The sequence below is a fragment of the Balaenoptera ricei genome, chromosome 16 (genome assembly GCF_028023285.1).
Source record: "Balaenoptera ricei isolate mBalRic1 chromosome 16, mBalRic1.hap2, whole genome shotgun sequence".
In the NCBI taxonomy this organism is placed as follows: Eukaryota; Metazoa; Chordata; class Mammalia; order Artiodactyla; family Balaenopteridae; genus Balaenoptera; species Balaenoptera ricei.
This window is the reverse complement of record NC_082654.1, coordinates 6,365,674-6,383,406: the sequence shown is the minus strand read 5'-3', so window position 1 is coordinate 6,383,406 and position 17,733 is coordinate 6,365,674. Positions and strand designations below refer to the sequence as shown.

The following is a 17,733-nucleotide window of genomic DNA, read 5'->3' as shown; positions in this document are numbered from 1 at the left end:
TCTAGGTGGCCGTGTTGAATAACCATGAAGAATTAGTCCAGTTACTTCTTGACAGAGGGGCAGACGCAAGTGTGAAAAATGAGGTGTGTAACTCCATCTCCATCTAAGGACTTTTCCTGGCGAGGAGGAGAGAACATAGATACAAAAGAATTTTTCTTGTTTTCTCTTTCAGTTTGGCAAAGGTGTCCTAGAAATGGCCAGAGTTTTTGACAGAAAGGTTGGGATGTTCTTTCTGCCCTTTGAGGCTCATTTTGCAGCACTTAAAAAAAAAACAAAACAAAAAAACCCAAACCTTGGATTTACATGCACCTGTTTTTGTTTATCTAGAATGTCGTCTCCTTATTAGAAGAAATGAAAAAAAAGCAAATGCCGAAGAAGTCATCTGTTCGCTGACCGCGGGGCACCTCTTACCTCCCTCCGAAAGCCAAGTGAAACGAAGCAAAATGGGACTTGAACTAGAGAGATGAAATTCTGCATCTTTGAGGGCTATACATTTGATTAATTATTTAGTGAAGATTCACAGTACTTTTGTAACATACAACTGTTCTCACTTTGAAATACATCTTTTTACCTAAGTACGCGTGGCGGTGGTGTCATCATCGGGCGTCTGCAGAACGGGGATGTTTTCTTGTGCTCGGGCTTTTTGGAGTTAGACGTGAAGCAAAATATTTATGTCCCGGAGCTGCACAAACATACACGGGTCTCCCACTTCCCGCTCCTGCCCTCCAAGCTGTCCTCCGAGCCACTCCAGGACCCGGTGGAAATTCCTTCTCCCATGTGTTTTTAATTATGTCCTTCCTTCCCAACCTAAGGCCTTCCAGGCCGTGTGGTCAGGCTGGTGCTCCCTCCTGAGAGACGCTCCTCCTGAAAGCCCAGGAGGCCATGTGAAGAGTTTTCTGCTCAGCCGTTGGCCTCACATCAAAGCACAAGATACATATTTCAAGACTCCGATTCTGCTCCATTAGAGCAGTGCTTTTAGAACAGACCTGTCTGAGGACGTGTTTGCATACACTCAGGCCCTGACAGTGAAAGAGCCGGCCTGCTGGCCTGTTGACAACTTTGCCGAAGAGGAGTATATTATTACATCGAGTCCTCAGAGCAGAAAGGGTTTTGATACTGATCACTCAGTTCTAAGACAAGTAGGAATGAACAGGTCTGCTGGTTGGGAGCTCAGACACAAACGTGTTGGAGCTTTAATTTGGCAGACACACTTAGAAATCAGCAAAGAGGGGAGCGAGCCGACCGCATGCATTTCGCGTCTCCAGAGACAAGCTGGTTAACTTGACCCCAGGAGAAGACCAGCTACAGAGGTCTGCACGGGACTGGAATTGTCTCTGCAGGGAAAGAGCATTTAAAAGGTTATTAAAGTGCCAAAGCTCTGGGGGAAGGGCATAGAGAAAAAACACACCATCAGTTTTTTGATGTTGGCAATTCTCAGCTCTATTCCATACAGCTTATACACCTTAGGAACTGGATCTGTGGATCATACGCAGTCCCCTCCTTAGATATTTCACTAGCGTTTTACCTTTTGTACAAATGCTTATTCCTTTAGATTTGCTGGAATAGATTTTAAAAAATCTCTAAAAATCAGCATCGTCACGGCGTTCCAAGGCTCCTTTTCCCCCACCATGATCAATGTTGACTTTCACCTCCACTTCATTCCTTGGTCTGTTGTGTATAATATTCATGACCTATGGGAAGAGGGCACACCCCTTCTTGTGGAGGTCAACCTTGGCCGTATAATGGGGCTGACTTTGGTCAATGAAACGTGAGTGGAAGTGGCTCCTGTCCCTCCGAGAGGAAGCTTTAAGAATCCCCAGGTCCCTCTTGCCTCTGCCACAAGACCAGCTGTGATTTGGATGGTGGCTACTCCATCAGCCCAGGGTCCTGAGACAAGAGCCAGAGCTCCCCCAGGATGGACATGACATGTGAGTGAGAAATAGCCCTTTCATGCCATAAGTCGCTGAAATTTAAGAGTGGCTTGTCATCGCAGTGTAACTTAGCCAAAAATGACTGCTTGTAAGGTCCTAGCTTGTATCTGTGAATTTAATTTTCCACTGAAGCACCTCTCAAGTCCTTTGGTTTCCAGTCTTATTTTATTCAGACTTTAAATTTTTATCTATCTAATTTTTATCTATCTAATTTTTATCTATCTACCTACCTTTCTTACCTATCTATCTATATTCGGACTTTTTAAAATTCAGGAATGGATGTTGAATTTTATCAAATGTCTTTTGTAGCATCTCTGGTTATCATAATATGGCCTATTTCCCTACAAGCTATTAATTTGCTGACTTGGATTACTAGATTTTTAAATATTGAACCATCCTTATACTCCTGAGATGATCTCATTGGGTTACAGTGGGCTGCTGAGTTCTATATGCTCAAGTGCTATGTGTGTTTGCTTTTTAATATTTTTCCTTAATAAGATTAGATTGTGGTTTATCTTGTGTTTTGAACTTTCCCAAGGAAGCAACCCATGCTTTTATTAGCTTCATTTTTCCCAAGTAATTTATACTTTTTATTTCTGAATTGGAATTCCCTCTGGATTGGAATCTCTCGGGAAAGGGCATGAGCAATGGATTGTCACAAGCATCCCAGGTGAGTGCTTATAATTCAAGGAGTCTGAGAAACATGGCTGTAGAGTGTGTTAACACAAATGGTTTCATTTGCTATTTGCTAGATAATCTGCTATTCAGCTTTGACTCAACAGTCATTGCATTTCTAAGGCATAGATTGTTTTTCTACTTTCAGTGCATTATTTTATATATATATATAAAATCAATTGAGCTACATTATTAACTATGAGGTCTTCTATGTACTTATTTTTTGCCTGCTTGGTTTGTCATGGGTAGAGGGTGGTAAGAATAAGGACACCTGTTACCATTCTGTAAATCTATTTTTCTCGGTATTTACTGCAGTTCTTTATGAAATTGGATGCTAGTTAAAAAAAAATTTGTAATACATTCCCATTGCAATTAGATTTTTATTCTGGATATGCCTGATGTAAATGTTTCTAATCCTGCTTGCTTTCTTTTTGAATCTCTCTCTTCTATAAATAAGGTGAGTTTTAAAAATTTATTTGATAGGTTATGTATCACATCATTCAAAGAAGTATTAGGTTCCCCCCCGCCCCACAGTGTGTGTGAAAAGGCATAAAGGCAACTTCTTCCATCCTTGTCCCATCACCTGACTGGCTCAGGTGGACTGCAGCATGCATCCCCCAACCCTCCAGCTCACCATCCTTCTCAGATTCTTAGGCATCTATAAATGAATGCAAATATAGATACATTTTTCTACATGAGAGTTCCCCTCCCTCCCATTTTGGTAACATGCTCAGTAATGAATGAGACTCATCTTTATATTAACCTGTATACCATTTATTGGATATAATATGCGTAACATTGACTTTTTTCTATGGAAAAGCAGATTGTATTACCTGTAGACCCCCAATATGAGAAATGTGTACAAAGATAACAGACCATAACATAAAAAGGTATGTGAAAAAAAATTAGCAAACCAAAGCATGATAAATGGATGAAGCACTATAAAAATGAATGTACTGGTTTAGTAGCTGTAACTTTGTACTGTGCTGAATAGCCTGTAGCCAAGTTTTACAGAGTTATACTTATGTGCCACACACATGAAACAGTGCACCTTCCTTAAAACCTCCCCACTTGACCTGATAGACGGTACAAGAGCGCAATGAACTCTGACGCTACTTGTTCTCCTTGGACTCTTAGAGGGTTTTCTCTTTCTAGTTTGATGTATTTTTTCTATCACTGTCCTTCTTACTTAAGTACTTGCTTATATAGGCCATGAACATAGACATCATTCCACTTCTTTGTAAAACTAAAATGATCACATGAGATTTATCCTTTTTTTCTGGATTTACAGTGTGCTAAATTGAGAACTAAAAAATTATCTCATGGAAGGAGAATCACAGGGAGAATACAGGACATGTTTTTTGGAGATGATGTGGAAACCTCAGGGTTGGTTACAGAGTATTCAGCCTGGAAGAGCCAAATCACATTGAGAATTCCTTTGTGTGTTAAATCTTATGGCTATCACAATCCATTATTGAATATTATGACAATTTTATATGCAGTGTTTCTTCTCCTGATTTTTCTCATATAGAACAGGCTCTTAATGGCTGGATTCTAAGCCACCCACTGCTGTCCCAAAAGTAAAGAGGGGGTTTTCTTTAAGAAAGGCAGGGAAACAGTTTATTCACGTGCAGGTAAATGGCTTCTGGAAGCATCACTGCACAGAAATGGTTCTCAGCCTGGGGCTCACGAATCTTTCTTAGCTTGTTGTTACTGGTGTGACTATCAGAGTTTTCAAATAGGTTTAAAAGAAAGAGATGTCAATGGGAACTGTAGAGTGCGTCAAGAGAATTTTGTAATTAGAGGTGAACTGATTTTCTATGGCCAACTCCCCCTTCTAATAGATAGAAGTCTTTAGCATCCCTCCTGGGGGAGGGACGCTGCTGGAGTCCGGGCTGGCGGGGGAGCCGGCAGGGCTGCTCCAGGCTGCGGTGCTGGAGAAGGCTGGGCTTTGGGTGTCCGATGGGTGGACTTGTGGGGGAGCCACCACTCTGGCTGACCTCAAGTAGCTAAAAACGCAGAGATCTGTCAGAGATTGGAGAGGCCTCGGTGCTGGGTTGGGCCTGGGGAAGGAACTGGTGTCTGGGTGATAAGGAGTGGCCAAGGGACGTATTAGCCTAGGCTGCCTGTGTCCAGATGTGTTCGTGGCCTGCTCGTGAGTTGTGGGAAGGAGAAGAGATGGCAGCTGCCAGCCAGCCATCGTGCGGGGGACCCACAGCCTGAGTCACCCCTGGGGGTCAGCATCGGCACCGGGAGACTTCTGGGTGTAACGTTTATCTGGGTTACTTGTGTTTGGTTGGGGTCAGTTTGCTAGCAGTGAGGAAGGATCTCCAGACGGAGTCTGCCCTGGGCTTCCTGCTCCCTGCACACCTCGCGGAGCCCTCCAGAGCAAACGTTTTAAATGAAATAAGCCTCATGCTGAAAGCCTGCGAGGGGTCAGGTTGCTGCCCAGGCATCGTGCCCTCTTGGGTGTCGGGGTCTCAATGGCTCAGAGTGCTTTGTAAACAGCAGTGGAGAGATGGCTGGGAGATGCTTGAGAATTCCCGCCGGGCCAGCACCAGGCTCTGTTTAGCACCACGGAGATCACAGGCTCCTAAGAATGGTCCGCCACAGAGCAGAGTTCGAGATGTTCTGCTCTTAGGGGTTACGCTGATGTGTCGTATTGATTTGCCGGAACGATGGGCTCTGGTTTCAGACTAAGAATTCCTAATAAAGTTAAGAAGGCATAAAATTGTCCCCTTTGAGACTAGTCAGGAGTATTTATTCTCATGTAGTTTAATTTGTTGCTCTTGTGGTTTTTTGTGATGTCATCCCACATGTGTAAGCTGGAAAAATTCACACTGGGAAGTGTAATCTCTATGTGCATATTTTGACAATGGAAAATGTTATGTATTGTTTCTCTTGGTTGCTACACATCTGATTCCATGTGTCAGGAAAACAAACCGTTACACAAAATTTCAGGCGATAAACTTTTCAGTAGAATGCCTGGAAGATTAGCCATCTACTTCCCAGTAAAGTGGGGTCATACAACCTACAACTCTCATAAGATGGAGGAAGGAAAGTGACTACCCTTAGGGCCTGCTCTGTGTCGAGGCATGCTGACTTTCTCAGCGAGGGCCTTCTAAGCCCCCATCAACTCTATTATTCATGCCTATACAATTAAAAAAATATTAAAAATAGACTGCCATTGAAATATAAGCATTAACTTTTGTTTCTATCATCTATGAGGATATAAAAAGGGGGAGGAATAGCTTCCCCCCCCCAAACAACCTGGCTATTGGTTACTTTCCTAAGTTATATTAAAATGAAAGTTATTGTTTAATATGCTTCATTTGATAAATATTGCATTTGGAAGTATTGTTCCTCTAATAATATTATCTGTGTATTGTAAGGGGATATTAGGTTTAACTATGTTCTTTTCCAGAAATAAATTGCATGGCTCTACAGAAGCACTTAGTACTATAGAGAGATAAGAATGTGTCATCAGCCGTGGCCCCTAAGTGGCCATTGATGATGAGATGTAAGATCACAGCATTAATCTCCTTTAATATCAAACTATTCCTGGTTCTCTGAAATAGAAGCATAGGAACTATAATTAAGGACAGACAAAAAAAAAAAAAGTTCACATCCTCTTCCTTGCACTAGGAGAAGGGGCTACAATGCCAGATCCAAGGATTTGGGCATCTACAAAGACAATACCCACATAATGCACCATAAAAATTCTGTAAACTTTTCAACAGCATATGTTTTGGCCTTAGTATAGTTACCAAATATAATACCAGTTATAGTAATTCTGTATGTACTCATCAGCAGTAATAGTTTCTAACATGGCTTTATAGTTTTAAGAAATTAATAAATGTATAATGAACAGTTGCATGCTATAAGAGTTGGAATGTATTAGAGCCGAGTTCCCTTTTGTGTGTGTGTGTGTGTGTGTGTGTGTGTGTGAGACATGGATTTATTGAGTTTATCCATGATCGTGAATACTATGTTCCCTGGATACGGTGGGAACACGCGGAGAGTTAAATGCACTCTTGTTTCTGGAAGGCAAACCAAGATTCTTGGTACGTTTTGTCTTTCTGCTTCAAGGCATAGAAAAACCATTGAAATGACCCCAGATGAAGTCCCTGTCATAAAACAGAGTGGATTATGGAACTGCTGTCAATTGCCTTCTAATGTGAAAACCAGTCGCATATGACCCCACTAGAAGACAGACAGAGGCATAATGGCATTTTTACCTTGTCTGAGTCATTTTGTCATTTTCATGCCATCAGATACAAGCATCTTCAAGATCTCCTTTTGGAAATGGCTCCCCAGTCAGACCTCTAAAGGGTGGGAGGCTGATGGGGCTGCTGCCCAAGACTGCACTTCGTGAATCCTGAGGATGAGGACTTTGTTTCCTTCGCCCATTTCTGTGATGCTCAACAGGTAAGTTGTAAGTGCTTAGGAAACAGATTCAGACTCTGTGCCAAAAACATCTTTCAAAGATTTCCTCAGCCAAGTTGGAAAAATAAGATGCCCCAAAGAGAACTTACTAGTAACTTAGGGTTCTTTGTCCAACATATACTAACAAGGATAGCAGACCATAACCTGTCCCAGTGAACACAGCATTCCATTTGGTTGTAGTTTTTGCAAGCATAGGGATTCTGCCTAATTTTTAATAAGTTGAACCTTGCAGTAAAAGGAGATTTTTATCTACAGAATTGAGTCACTAGATCTGGTTACTGGTTCACATCTGAAAATAGTTATACTCTGTGGAAAGCCTCATCTATCTGTCGGAACACAGAATCATTGTATTACAGTCAAGAACACAAGGTGGTAATTTGTTTAGCTCCAAACAGTACAGGGAGATGGAGGGTTGCAGTGCTTGGGCAGTAGCTGTCTTTGTAGAAACACACCACCTTTCCCTATCTAAATAAGGTGCGGATGCCAGCACTCCTTAAAGGGCAGCCAGGGAAAGAAGTTCTTGGTGTTTCTATAAAGCAAACTTCTCTGCCTGCTCTCCAAATGCACTCAGGGCTGGTGAGCTCAAGGTCAAGTTTCTGCCTGGCCTCGTGTTCCAGTCTCTATACTGGTGTGGCCACACCTTAAAATTCCTTTCCGCAACCCAGGTTCTCTCCAAAGCTTCCCGGCCAGAAGCCAGGTCCTTCCCTGTTACCCTGGAGCTTCAAGGGATAATAACCCTGGTGGGCCAGCCTGTCAGCTGTGACAGGGCCCAGGTTATCCCTGCAAGCCAAGCATAGGCTGGACCAGAAGCCAGGCTCTGGCCTGAGAGCAGGGGTTCCAGAAAATCACTCGAGGTCCTACCTGGGGTCTCTTGAGCTGTGTCTGGTACCATAACCATAGCCATGGGTAGCTGGGGAACTGCTGTCCAATAAAGCCTCCTTCAAAAAGTAAACATCCTGTCCAGAATCCCAGAAAGCATGATATTTCAAGTTCACTAAACTTATTAAAAGCACAAAAAGCCTTCCTTCCATGGAAAACTCAGTGATGGTTTAAAAACAAAAAAAATCACGCCCACTACAGCGCACTGCGCTGTAGCAAGCATTCTGCATAAATTAATAATTTACAAGTACCTGAGCAAGTAAAAGTATACAGAGCACCATAGCACAGCACAGCACCGACGGCAGTAGCTCAAAGTTCTTCAAATCATGGTGTTTGAAACATTAAAACAAATTCTAAAAGTTGGTACAAAAAATAACTCCAACTGGAGTTGAGAGATAGATAGTGCAAACTTCTGTCTTCATTGTTGAACAACGGTGTTGGCTTGCTTCTCACTTTGCATAGGCGATGTGGGTGGCTCTGGGCACTTGATGGGGCTGTTTGGAAGCAGGTCTGCAGGAAGAGCAACCAGAGAGGAGAAAACAAAACTGTAGTTAGAGGAGGCCCTGCCAGCGATTTCTGCAGACACAGATGCCTGGGTTGGAGATGCCTTTTCTTGCACTGTGATGTCCTTCCAGGATCAGACCCCCACCCCCTGCCCTGGGGGCTGGAGACCCCTCTTGCTTTCAGCAGGAATTGCAGGTCCCAGAAGGGATCACGCTGAGAGCTGCAGCATCTTCAGCCGTTTATGACCCTTTCCAAAGCTACTGCTCCCGTCCGTCCACGGGAGAAGAGTGCCATTCAACAGAAAAATGGTGCAAGCCACAAAGGTGAGCCTCACGTGTAACTTTAAATTTTGTAGCAGTCTTAAGTAAAAATAGATAAAATTAACTTTAGTCATATGTTTCACTTAACCCACTCTATCCAGAGTAATAGTATTTCAATGTGTCACCAACATCCAGATTAATGGGATAGTTGACATGTTGGGGTACTGACTCTTCAAAATCCAGTGTGGGGAATTTCCTGGTGGTCCAGTGGTTAGGACTCCGTCCTTCCACTACAGGGGGCACGGGGTCGATCCCTGGTTGGGGAACTTCAATCCCTGGTTGGGGAACTAAGATCCCGCACGCTGCGAGGTGTGGCCAATAAAAAAATCCAGCGTGTATTTGCAGGGCCAGCATATCTTATCTTCCACCAGCCACAGTGTACCCAGCAGCGACTGTATTAGTGCCGCTCCAGAGCGCAAAGCTGGGCCTGTGGGATCCCTTGGAAACGAACATACAGAGGATTCTCCTTCCGGGAGGAGACCAAAACCAGCTCGCACTGATGTCAGCAACTGGCAGACCTAAGCAACTGGCCACTGCTTGAGGTCATTTAAAAAGAGAGCCTTCCCCAGAGGATCTAAACAGACATTTCTCCAAAGAAGACACACAGATGGCCAAAAAGCACATGACAAGATGCTCAACATCACTAATTATCAGAGGAGAAATGTAAATCAAAACTACAATGAGGTATCACCTCACACTGGTCAGAATGGCCATCACCAAAAAAAATCTACAAACAAATGCTGGAGAGGGTGTGGAGAGAAGGAACCCTCCTACACTGTTGGTAGGAGTGTAAATTGGTGCAGCCACTATGGAGAACAGTATGGAGGTTCCTTAAAAAACTAAAAACAGAGTTGCCATATGATCTAGCAATCCCACTCCTGGTCATATATCTATCTATCTATCTGGAGAAAACCATAATTCGAAAAGATACATGCACCCCAATGTTCATTGCAGCACTATTCACAACAGCCAAGACATGGAAGCAACCTACATGTCCATCGACACAGGAATGGATAAAGAAGATGTGGTATGTACACAATGGAATACTACTCAGCCATAAAAAAGCATGAAATAATGCCATTTGCAGCCACATGGATGGACCTACAGATTATCATACTAAGCGAAGTAAGCCAAAGACAAATATCATCTGATATCACTTATGTGTGGCATCTAAAATATGGCACAAATGAACTTATCTACAAAACCAAAAAGACTCACAGAGAACAGACTTGTGGTTTCCAAGGGGGAGGGAAGGGGAGTTTGGGGTTAGCAGATACAAACTATTATATGTAGAATGGATAAACAAACAACAAGGTCCTACTGTATAGCACAGGGAACTATATTCAATATCCTATGATAAACCACAATGGAAAGAATATATGTATAACTGAATCATTTTGCTGTACAGCAGAAATTAACATTGTAAATCAACTATACTTAAATAAAAAAGAGAGGCCCTTCCCCTCTTCATGTCCATGTAAAGTGGTGTTTTTTCCTTTTGAACAAGAAAAGTAACTTCAAGATCAGTGTACAAACCACAGTGAAATAATTAGGATGCTCTGCAGTTTTTCTGTACTTATGTAGTCGGGAATTAAACCACTGTCCTGACCCTTTGACCGGCTTTATCTGAGATACATTAGGCAGCTATCTCTTTCGTGGGCCAAACATTTTTCCTAAGAGCTGTAATGAAATCACGAGTGTGTGCGTTTCCCTTCAGAGATGCTGAATTATTACTGAACCCAGGGCCTGGCCAACACCTACCTTTGGTTCTTTGGAGCTCACAAAGCAAGCTGCCTGCGAAGGGGGTATATGTTTTGGGTGAGGGTTTAACCCATCTGTGTGCTGGTAAATGTTTAACTACCCACCACAGGGGGGAAGGAGGAGGACCTGATCTATAGCGTTTGCTGACTTCCATGGTATAAATACTCATGCTCCCAACATGATGTGGCTGAATATGGAAGAGATGTGCAGTGGCCACCATGGCATGGCATTTTCATCACATAGGAATGACAGATACAGTAATCTCGAGAATGTGGGTTGCGAGAACTACCATATGACCCAGCAATCCCACTACTGGGCATATACCCTGAGAAAACCATAATTCAAAAAGACACATGCACCCCAATGTTCACTGCAGCACTATTTACAATAGCCAGGACATGGAAGCAACCTAAGTGTCCATCAACAGATGAATGGATAAAGAAGATGTGGTACATATACACAATGGAATATTACTCAGCCATAAAAAGAAACGAAACTGAGTTATTTGTAGTGAGGTGGATGGACCTAGAGTCTGTCCTACAGAGTGAAGTAAGTCAGAAAGAGAAAAACAAATACTGTATGGCTAACACATATATATGGAATCTAAGGAAAAAAAATAAAATGGTTCTGGAGAACGTAGGGGCAGGACAGGAATAAAGACACAGACGTAGACAATGGACTTGAGGACACGGGGAGGGGGAAGCTGGGACGAAGTGAGAGAGTGGCATGGACATATACACACTACCAAATGTAAATAGATAGCTAATGGGAAGCAGCCGCATAGCACAGGGAGATCAACTCGGTGCTTTGTGACCACCTAGAGGGGTGGGATAGGGAGGGTGGGAGGGAGACGCAAGACGGAGGGGATATGGGGATATATGTATACGTATAGCTAAGTTACTTTGTGATACAGCAGAAACTAATAGTTCTCGCAAAGCAGTGTGGGCTGGCTCCAGCACACCACTGGGTTAAACCTCCCTGCCCAAGTCCAGATTCAGGGCTGTGCCTTCCTCATCCCCTGGGGGAGGGCGTAGGAGATGACCACAGCTGCAGCTCAGTCTTCAAAGGTGATTCCTTTTGCCGGCTGAGGCGGAAGCTCCCACTTACCCCCGCCCAGCAGCTTCTTTAGCCTGACTTCTTACATTCCCCCTTATTTCATCCATGACCCTCCAACCTCACCTCATTTCTCGGGATCCCAGGGCTTGGGCAGAGGCCATCAAGGTCCAAGTGGGATTTCTGAAGGTAGGTGTCCAGCCTTCATAATATCGCACCACTTGCTGGCTTTCTCTCCTTTGGGGGGCATGGCCCAGCCCAGATCAACAGCCACAGCTTTGAGGGAGCTGTTCTACTTGATCTTGAGTCGACCTCATGGGTAGGCTGGGATCATTGCTACGAGTGACACGTGATGCCTACAATTATAGCTCCCTGCTGCTTCCTGCTTATTCTTTACATCCGCCCTCACGTCCGTTTTATATTGTTCCCAGGGGTGGGGAGTGCAGGACGCACAGCCGCCACTGCCACCCCCATGTCCTCCTGTGGCTTGAGAAGCACGGCTTGGTGCAGCTGCGCCCACATAGTTTCGGGGAGAAAAAGAGGGACATGGGTGCATCACACCAACCTGATGGGCGCCAGGCGGAGCCCAGACTCCTGCTGTCCCAGGGTCCTGGCAAGCCGGGTTGTCCTGTTCAAAGGATCTGCAGGCAGAGGCTTCTGAGGAGGGTTTGGCTTACGAGTTCCCTGCAATAAACCACAGGATTATGTCTGATCACCATCCCCGTGAACTCGGACAAGACACTGACCTCAGGAGCTGTTAGAGTCTCCTGGAGAGTGGGGTAGGGAGAGGAGAGTGGTTAAGTTGCTACACAGCCCAAGTTTCATTTACTGTAAACTTTCTGAATACGATCCTCTAACCATACAGGTGTGGTGGTGGTGGTGGTGCGTGCGTGCGTGCGTGCGTGCGTGCGTGCGTGTGTGTGTGAGGGTGGGTGACCTGTGTTAAAGATTTAACCATAGCATCATTTAGTTAGTCACTCAAATATGGGTCCTTCAGCTGCCATGCTGTTCCCAGGCCTTGGAAGTATAGTTGATGCTGGTGTTTCTGGGTCAGTGTTACCCAGGGGATGTAAACTTTCCTGTGCTTTTAGGCTTCTTTTCAATTTATAAAGGCCTAACATGAGAAGTTGGTGAAAATCTTTTCAAAGAACACATTCATTGCTTCAAATTTGCCAGAATCCCGTAACAGAACTTGTTCAGCTGTGGGCGAACCAGACAATGAAGGTGACCATCCTTCACCCATCAGTGTGGGGTCGGTAACACCCCTCCATGAAATACACAAAGGTTCTGCTACCAAAATATTTTCTAATAATTCGTTCAGAGAGTCACAAACTGGCTTGGAAAATGACACCCAGAAGGAAAACCCAAGACACAGTGGTTCGAGGGACAGATATTGTTCTGTAAGGAAGCTGATGGGGGCGGTGCTGTATTGGCCAGAGACCAGTGAGGGAGTTGGCAGTAGAAGGTGGGCAGAGCATGAACTTGGAGTATCTGCTCTGGGTTTTGTACAAATACCAATACTCTGGGACTCGTGCAAGTCACCTGACTTCTCTGAACCTCAACTTCTCTGTAAAGTGGGAGAAAACGAGACCCATCTCATAGCACTGTTATGAGGACTAAATAAAATAATGTATGGGAAGCTCCCAGAATATAGATAACAATGATTAAAAGTCACTTGTGGGACTTCCCTGGTGGCACAGTGGTTAAGGCTCCGCGCTCCCAATGCAGGGGGCCCGGGTTTGATCCCTGGTGGGGCAACTAGATCCCACATGTGTGCTGCAACTAAGAGCTCACATGCCACAACTAAGGAGCACACCTGCTGCAACTAAGACCCGGCACAACCCCCCCCCCCCCCCCCAGTAAAAGGCACTTGTGTTCCTGGGGTCCCTTCCTTGGCTACTGTGAGAGTGGGGCTCACTGGAGCCAGGTTGGAAAGTCAGTGAGTGTTGATAACACTCTCTTTTGGGCCCAGGGTGAACATAGGCATCAAGGCACCACCTGTGCTGGTCCTCGGAGCATAGAAGCACTCACACATGTACAGAAAGTCTGTAGGAAATGGTGCTAGAAACTCAAGGAAGACAGGACATCCTAATAAACAGATGACCTCATCCACTGTCATGGAACTCAGTATTCCATACATCCAGAATACTCAAGATGATTTAAACACATACGAGTTGAATTTCTCATAGTACTCATCCCACTAAAATTATATCTCTGCAGCAATCGGAGCTCAGTTAAAAGAAGGCGACAATATAGTCACAATTTAACGTAGCTTTGTAAAGCAAAGGAAGCTACCACAGGAGTCTGTCAACCACAGCTGTAGGGAAAATACAGCAACTTGAAACGGTGCGGAAACTGGGATGGGAAAGAGCCACCGAACAAGGAACAGACTTAAAAGTGCCATTTCTACATCAGCTCTCATTAATGGAAATATTAACAGCCTGTTGAATGTAAAACAGAACACAACCTTCACTAGAAATACAGACCATACAATAAGCACAAGCACCGAAGTCAGGACGTTTGTATATCCAACCACAGGCTCTGCGCTTACAAGCTCTGAGAGCACACAAGTTATTTAACTTCTTTAAGTTGCAGAGAGGAGATGATGTGAGGGTTCAGGGAGAGATTATCTATTAATCTCTTAGCATAGAGCCTGGCACACAGCGACCAATAAGTGTTAGCTGCTACTGCTTCACAACTACTATTATTGAAGGAGTAAATTTAACCATCTAAAAGCACCATAATCCTCCCAACAAACACTGGGTGATAAACCATGGCACTAAATCAAGCTCCATTTCCTGTAAAGTGGTAGAAAACAATGAGCACGCTAATATGTGCAATGTAAAAATGAATGCACGCACCCACATTTGAGGATTAAATAATTCATTACTAAATGACACTAGTTTTGCCTCTAAGTATGAATAAATATCTAGTCTTGGTAGTAAAGACAATGGCAGGTTTTTATTACACTACTGGAGAAAAAGGGAGATGTATGTTACAGTGTATCACAATATATTTGGATTTATCATGGATGCTTAGGAGATGGGTTGGCCATTCATTCTGGTTTTGCCTGGGACATTCCCAATTTACGGCTGAGTTTAATTTATTAATCATAGTCTTTCTCATGTGCCCTGGTTTAGAGGACAAATTATATGGTCACGATAGTGATAAAAGCCCAAACAGTTAAGATATTGATTGAAAGTTCTGATTCAAACCTGGGCTCAGCAGAGGCACCAATTCCCCTCCCTCCTGCCGTGCCCATGACATGGTTTTGATGGAAACATGAAACAGGTAGCTGCCTAGGTAAGATGCTAGCTTCCCACCAGGCCCAACTGGGACAAACTGGCATCATGGAACAGCGGGGTTAGTCAAAGGTGATGTATCCTCCCTCCTCAGGGATCAGGCATGGAGCCCATGAAATATTTGGGTAGAAGCACCAGCTGCATGTGCCTTGACCTTGCAGAAAAGGGTGGGGCTTCCACACTCCCTTTTAGGCACTGCTCTTCAAGTTGCCTTTGCAAAACCTGAACCTGGGCTTTCCCAATGACGTCCAATCCAGCCTGGCCACAAAGAGCCATGGGAATGGAGCTGAGGAATGACTCCAGGCCAAGTTGCTCACACTCAATAAACATTTCTTTAGATTGATTTTCATTTTAAACAAGGAAATGAATTCAGACCCCCATTTCTCTTCCCTCTCAACTTCTAGGTACCAGAGAAAAATCGAGATCTGTTATTACATAGAGTTGTCTCATTTCTCCATTTTCTGCTCATGTTTTAGCAATAGCCACATATTTAAAATATTATAGTGGGATGAGAACAAATTTTTAGATCCAAATATAGCCCCTTGCTTTGATCATCACAGAGAATTCTCAGCTGTTATCTCCTGCATGATCAGCAAGAATAAGTGCATCCTGCTTATCCAGAGGGATCTCCCTAGGAAGACTGGGTGTTATCACAGGAAAACGCCAGAGATGCCACAGAGACCCCTGGTGAGCTCGTGCAGGGCCGGGGGGCAGCATAAACATTGCTCACCATCTGGCCCATCCCTGGCCCTGTAGAAATAGACACTTCACAATAACACGAAGGACAACTGGTTCTCTGGGAAATGCCTCAACTTCTTTTTACTCTTTATTCAGAAAAAGCAGGGGTCCCTTAAAGAGCACTTTTACACCTAGCTGGAAGATGTCCCTGGTCCCTTCTTTCTGAAATCACCTGAAAACAGTAAAGAAAATGCACAAGAAGGAGCAAAACTCCACCTCTGAGAAAAACGTATAGCCCCACATGAATATATGAGAAAAGGATGCAAAGTGTCCAGCAGGCTGGGCTGAGGAGAGACCACGGAAGGGACACCTGCGTGGCCAACCTGGTGAAATGCAGAGGGGGAGACATTCACCTTGCCTGCCAGGGATAAGAGTAGAGAGTGAGCAGATGATGTGTGTCAGGGCTGAAGGAGCAGCAGATGAGCCCAACCATCTGTGCACACCTGGAGCAGGGGAGGGGACCTGGCAGGGTCTCTGCTGAAATCAGGGGAGGCCAAACCACCACCATCCCTCAAAGCCCGCTGTCCCATGGTCCCCCATGAGGTGGGCAATTTGGAGGTGGCCCTGAGCTCTGACCTGGCCTTTCCCACAACTGTCCTGCAACTGGTCGTTTTTTCCAGGAAGACCTTGCTTCGTTTAAAGAGGAATTTAGATACATTAATCAAAACTACTGAAAGAAGGAAGGAAGGAACCATGATAAACAAAAGGCAAACTAAGAAGCCACTGGCAAAAATGTATACATAAGGACATGAAAAAGGAGCTGGCAAAAGTCAAGTGAAAAGGGAAAGGAAAAAAATAAAGCAACAATGCAAACCAAGGACCAAGACAGTACTGAACACAGTCAGGGCTGTGGGGACCAGCTTGAGGGAAATGAGGAGGAGTTCAACGGTAAATGACAAAGACCACAGACAAAGGTGATACAACATATACATAAATGGTGTCACTTAAGGGATCTGAAGAAATAGTAAAGAGAGAAAAGATACCCAGATTTATTTTGTAAAAACTTTTCTGAAAGAGTCAAGTCTATGGATTGAAAGTATACACTGTTTCCCTGGGTGAAATGAATCAGACTCATCAGAATTAAGACATAATTAATAGGATACAGAGTCATGTCACTTACAAGGAAAAAAGAAATAAGCCAGCTTCTGATATAGAGGAAGCATGCATCTAAGAGTTTCAGGGAAAGAAAGTGTGATCCATTAACTTTATGCCTAAACTATCATTGAAAAAATAAAGCAACAGCCAAGTGTCTTTGAACATACAAAATTCGGGGAATATACTTCCTAAGAGCTCTTCTGGAAGGAATTCTGGAAGTCCAATAGAATGAACTTCAGCCAGCCAGGAAAAGAATGGCTCAGTGGCAAGGAGATTAAGCACTAAATCCCTTCAATGTAGACCTAAGGGTAACAAAATTGTGGGAATTATGGCTACAAAACAGAAAGTAAATGTTATTAGCCATAATAATATAGACATTCTAGAACTAACCAAAGTTGGGAGGTGGATCATCCATTTCCAGATATATGGCAGGCTGAGTTATTTTGACCTACCTTCTCTCTAAAATTGTTGGATAAAATGTATTTAATAGAAGAAATGGACAAATTCTTAGTAAGGTACAATCTCCCAAGACTGAATCAGGAGAAACAGAAAGTATGAACAGACCAATCACAAGTACTGAAATTGAAACTGTGATTAAAAAACTTCCAAAAAAACAAAAATCCAGGACCAGATGGCTTCACAGGCGAATTCTATCAAACACTGAAGAAGAGTTAACACCTATCCTTCTGAAACTCTTCCAAAAATTTGCAGAGGAAGGAACACTTCCAAACTCATTCTATGAGGCCACCATCACCCTGATACCAAAACCAGACAAAGATACCACAAAAAAAGAAAATTACAGACCAATATCACTGATGAACATAGACTCAAAAATCCTCAACAAGATACTAGCAAACTGAATCCAACAACACATTAAAAGGATCGTACACCATGATCAAGTGGCATTTATCCCAGGGATGCAAGGATTTTTCAACATCCACAAATCAATGATACACTATGTCAACAAACTGAAGAATAAAAACCATATGATCATCTCGATAGATGCAGAAAAAACTTTTGACAAAATTC

General features: G+C 43.7%; 2 protein-coding genes and 1 long non-coding RNA gene across 6 annotated transcripts in view; 2 read left to right on the top strand and 1 right to left on the bottom strand.

Annotated features, from left to right (window-relative positions):
- The window catches only part of FANK1 (fibronectin type III and ankyrin repeat domains 1), a 127,356-nt gene extending 126,781 nt beyond the window's left edge, over nucleotides 1-575 (top strand). For 2 of the 3 annotated variants that reach the window (XM_059900757.1, XM_059900756.1), the window contains 3 exons: nucleotides 6-83; nucleotides 173-217; nucleotides 328-575. In XM_059900757.1, the coding sequence (XP_059756740.1) occupies nucleotides 6-83; nucleotides 173-217; nucleotides 328-393 (189 nt within the window). In that variant the 3' untranslated portion in view covers nucleotides 394-575. The remainder of the gene's footprint in view (nucleotides 1-5; nucleotides 84-172; nucleotides 218-327) is intronic. The other variant, XM_059900759.1, reaches the window with a different exon arrangement.
- Nucleotides 576-2,163: 1,588 nt separating this feature from the next.
- LOC132351055 (uncharacterized) lies at nucleotides 2,164-10,225 on the top strand. Its single transcript, XR_009498071.1, has 3 exons — nucleotides 2,164-2,601; nucleotides 6,881-8,758; nucleotides 9,101-10,225. It is a non-coding gene; the product is annotated as an uncharacterized LOC132351055 (long non-coding RNA).
- The window catches only part of ADAM12 (ADAM metallopeptidase domain 12), a 387,521-nt gene continuing 373,146 nt past the window's right edge, over nucleotides 3,359-17,733 (bottom strand). For both annotated transcript variants that reach the window (XM_059900751.1, XM_059900749.1), the window contains exons 22-23: nucleotides 12,135-12,253; nucleotides 3,359-8,441 (exon numbers count right to left, since the gene is read on the bottom strand). In XM_059900751.1, coding sequence (XP_059756734.1) covers nucleotides 8,381-8,441; nucleotides 12,135-12,253 — 180 coding nt within the window. In that variant the 3' untranslated portion in view covers nucleotides 3,359-8,380. The remainder of the gene's footprint in view (nucleotides 8,442-12,134; nucleotides 12,254-17,733) is intronic.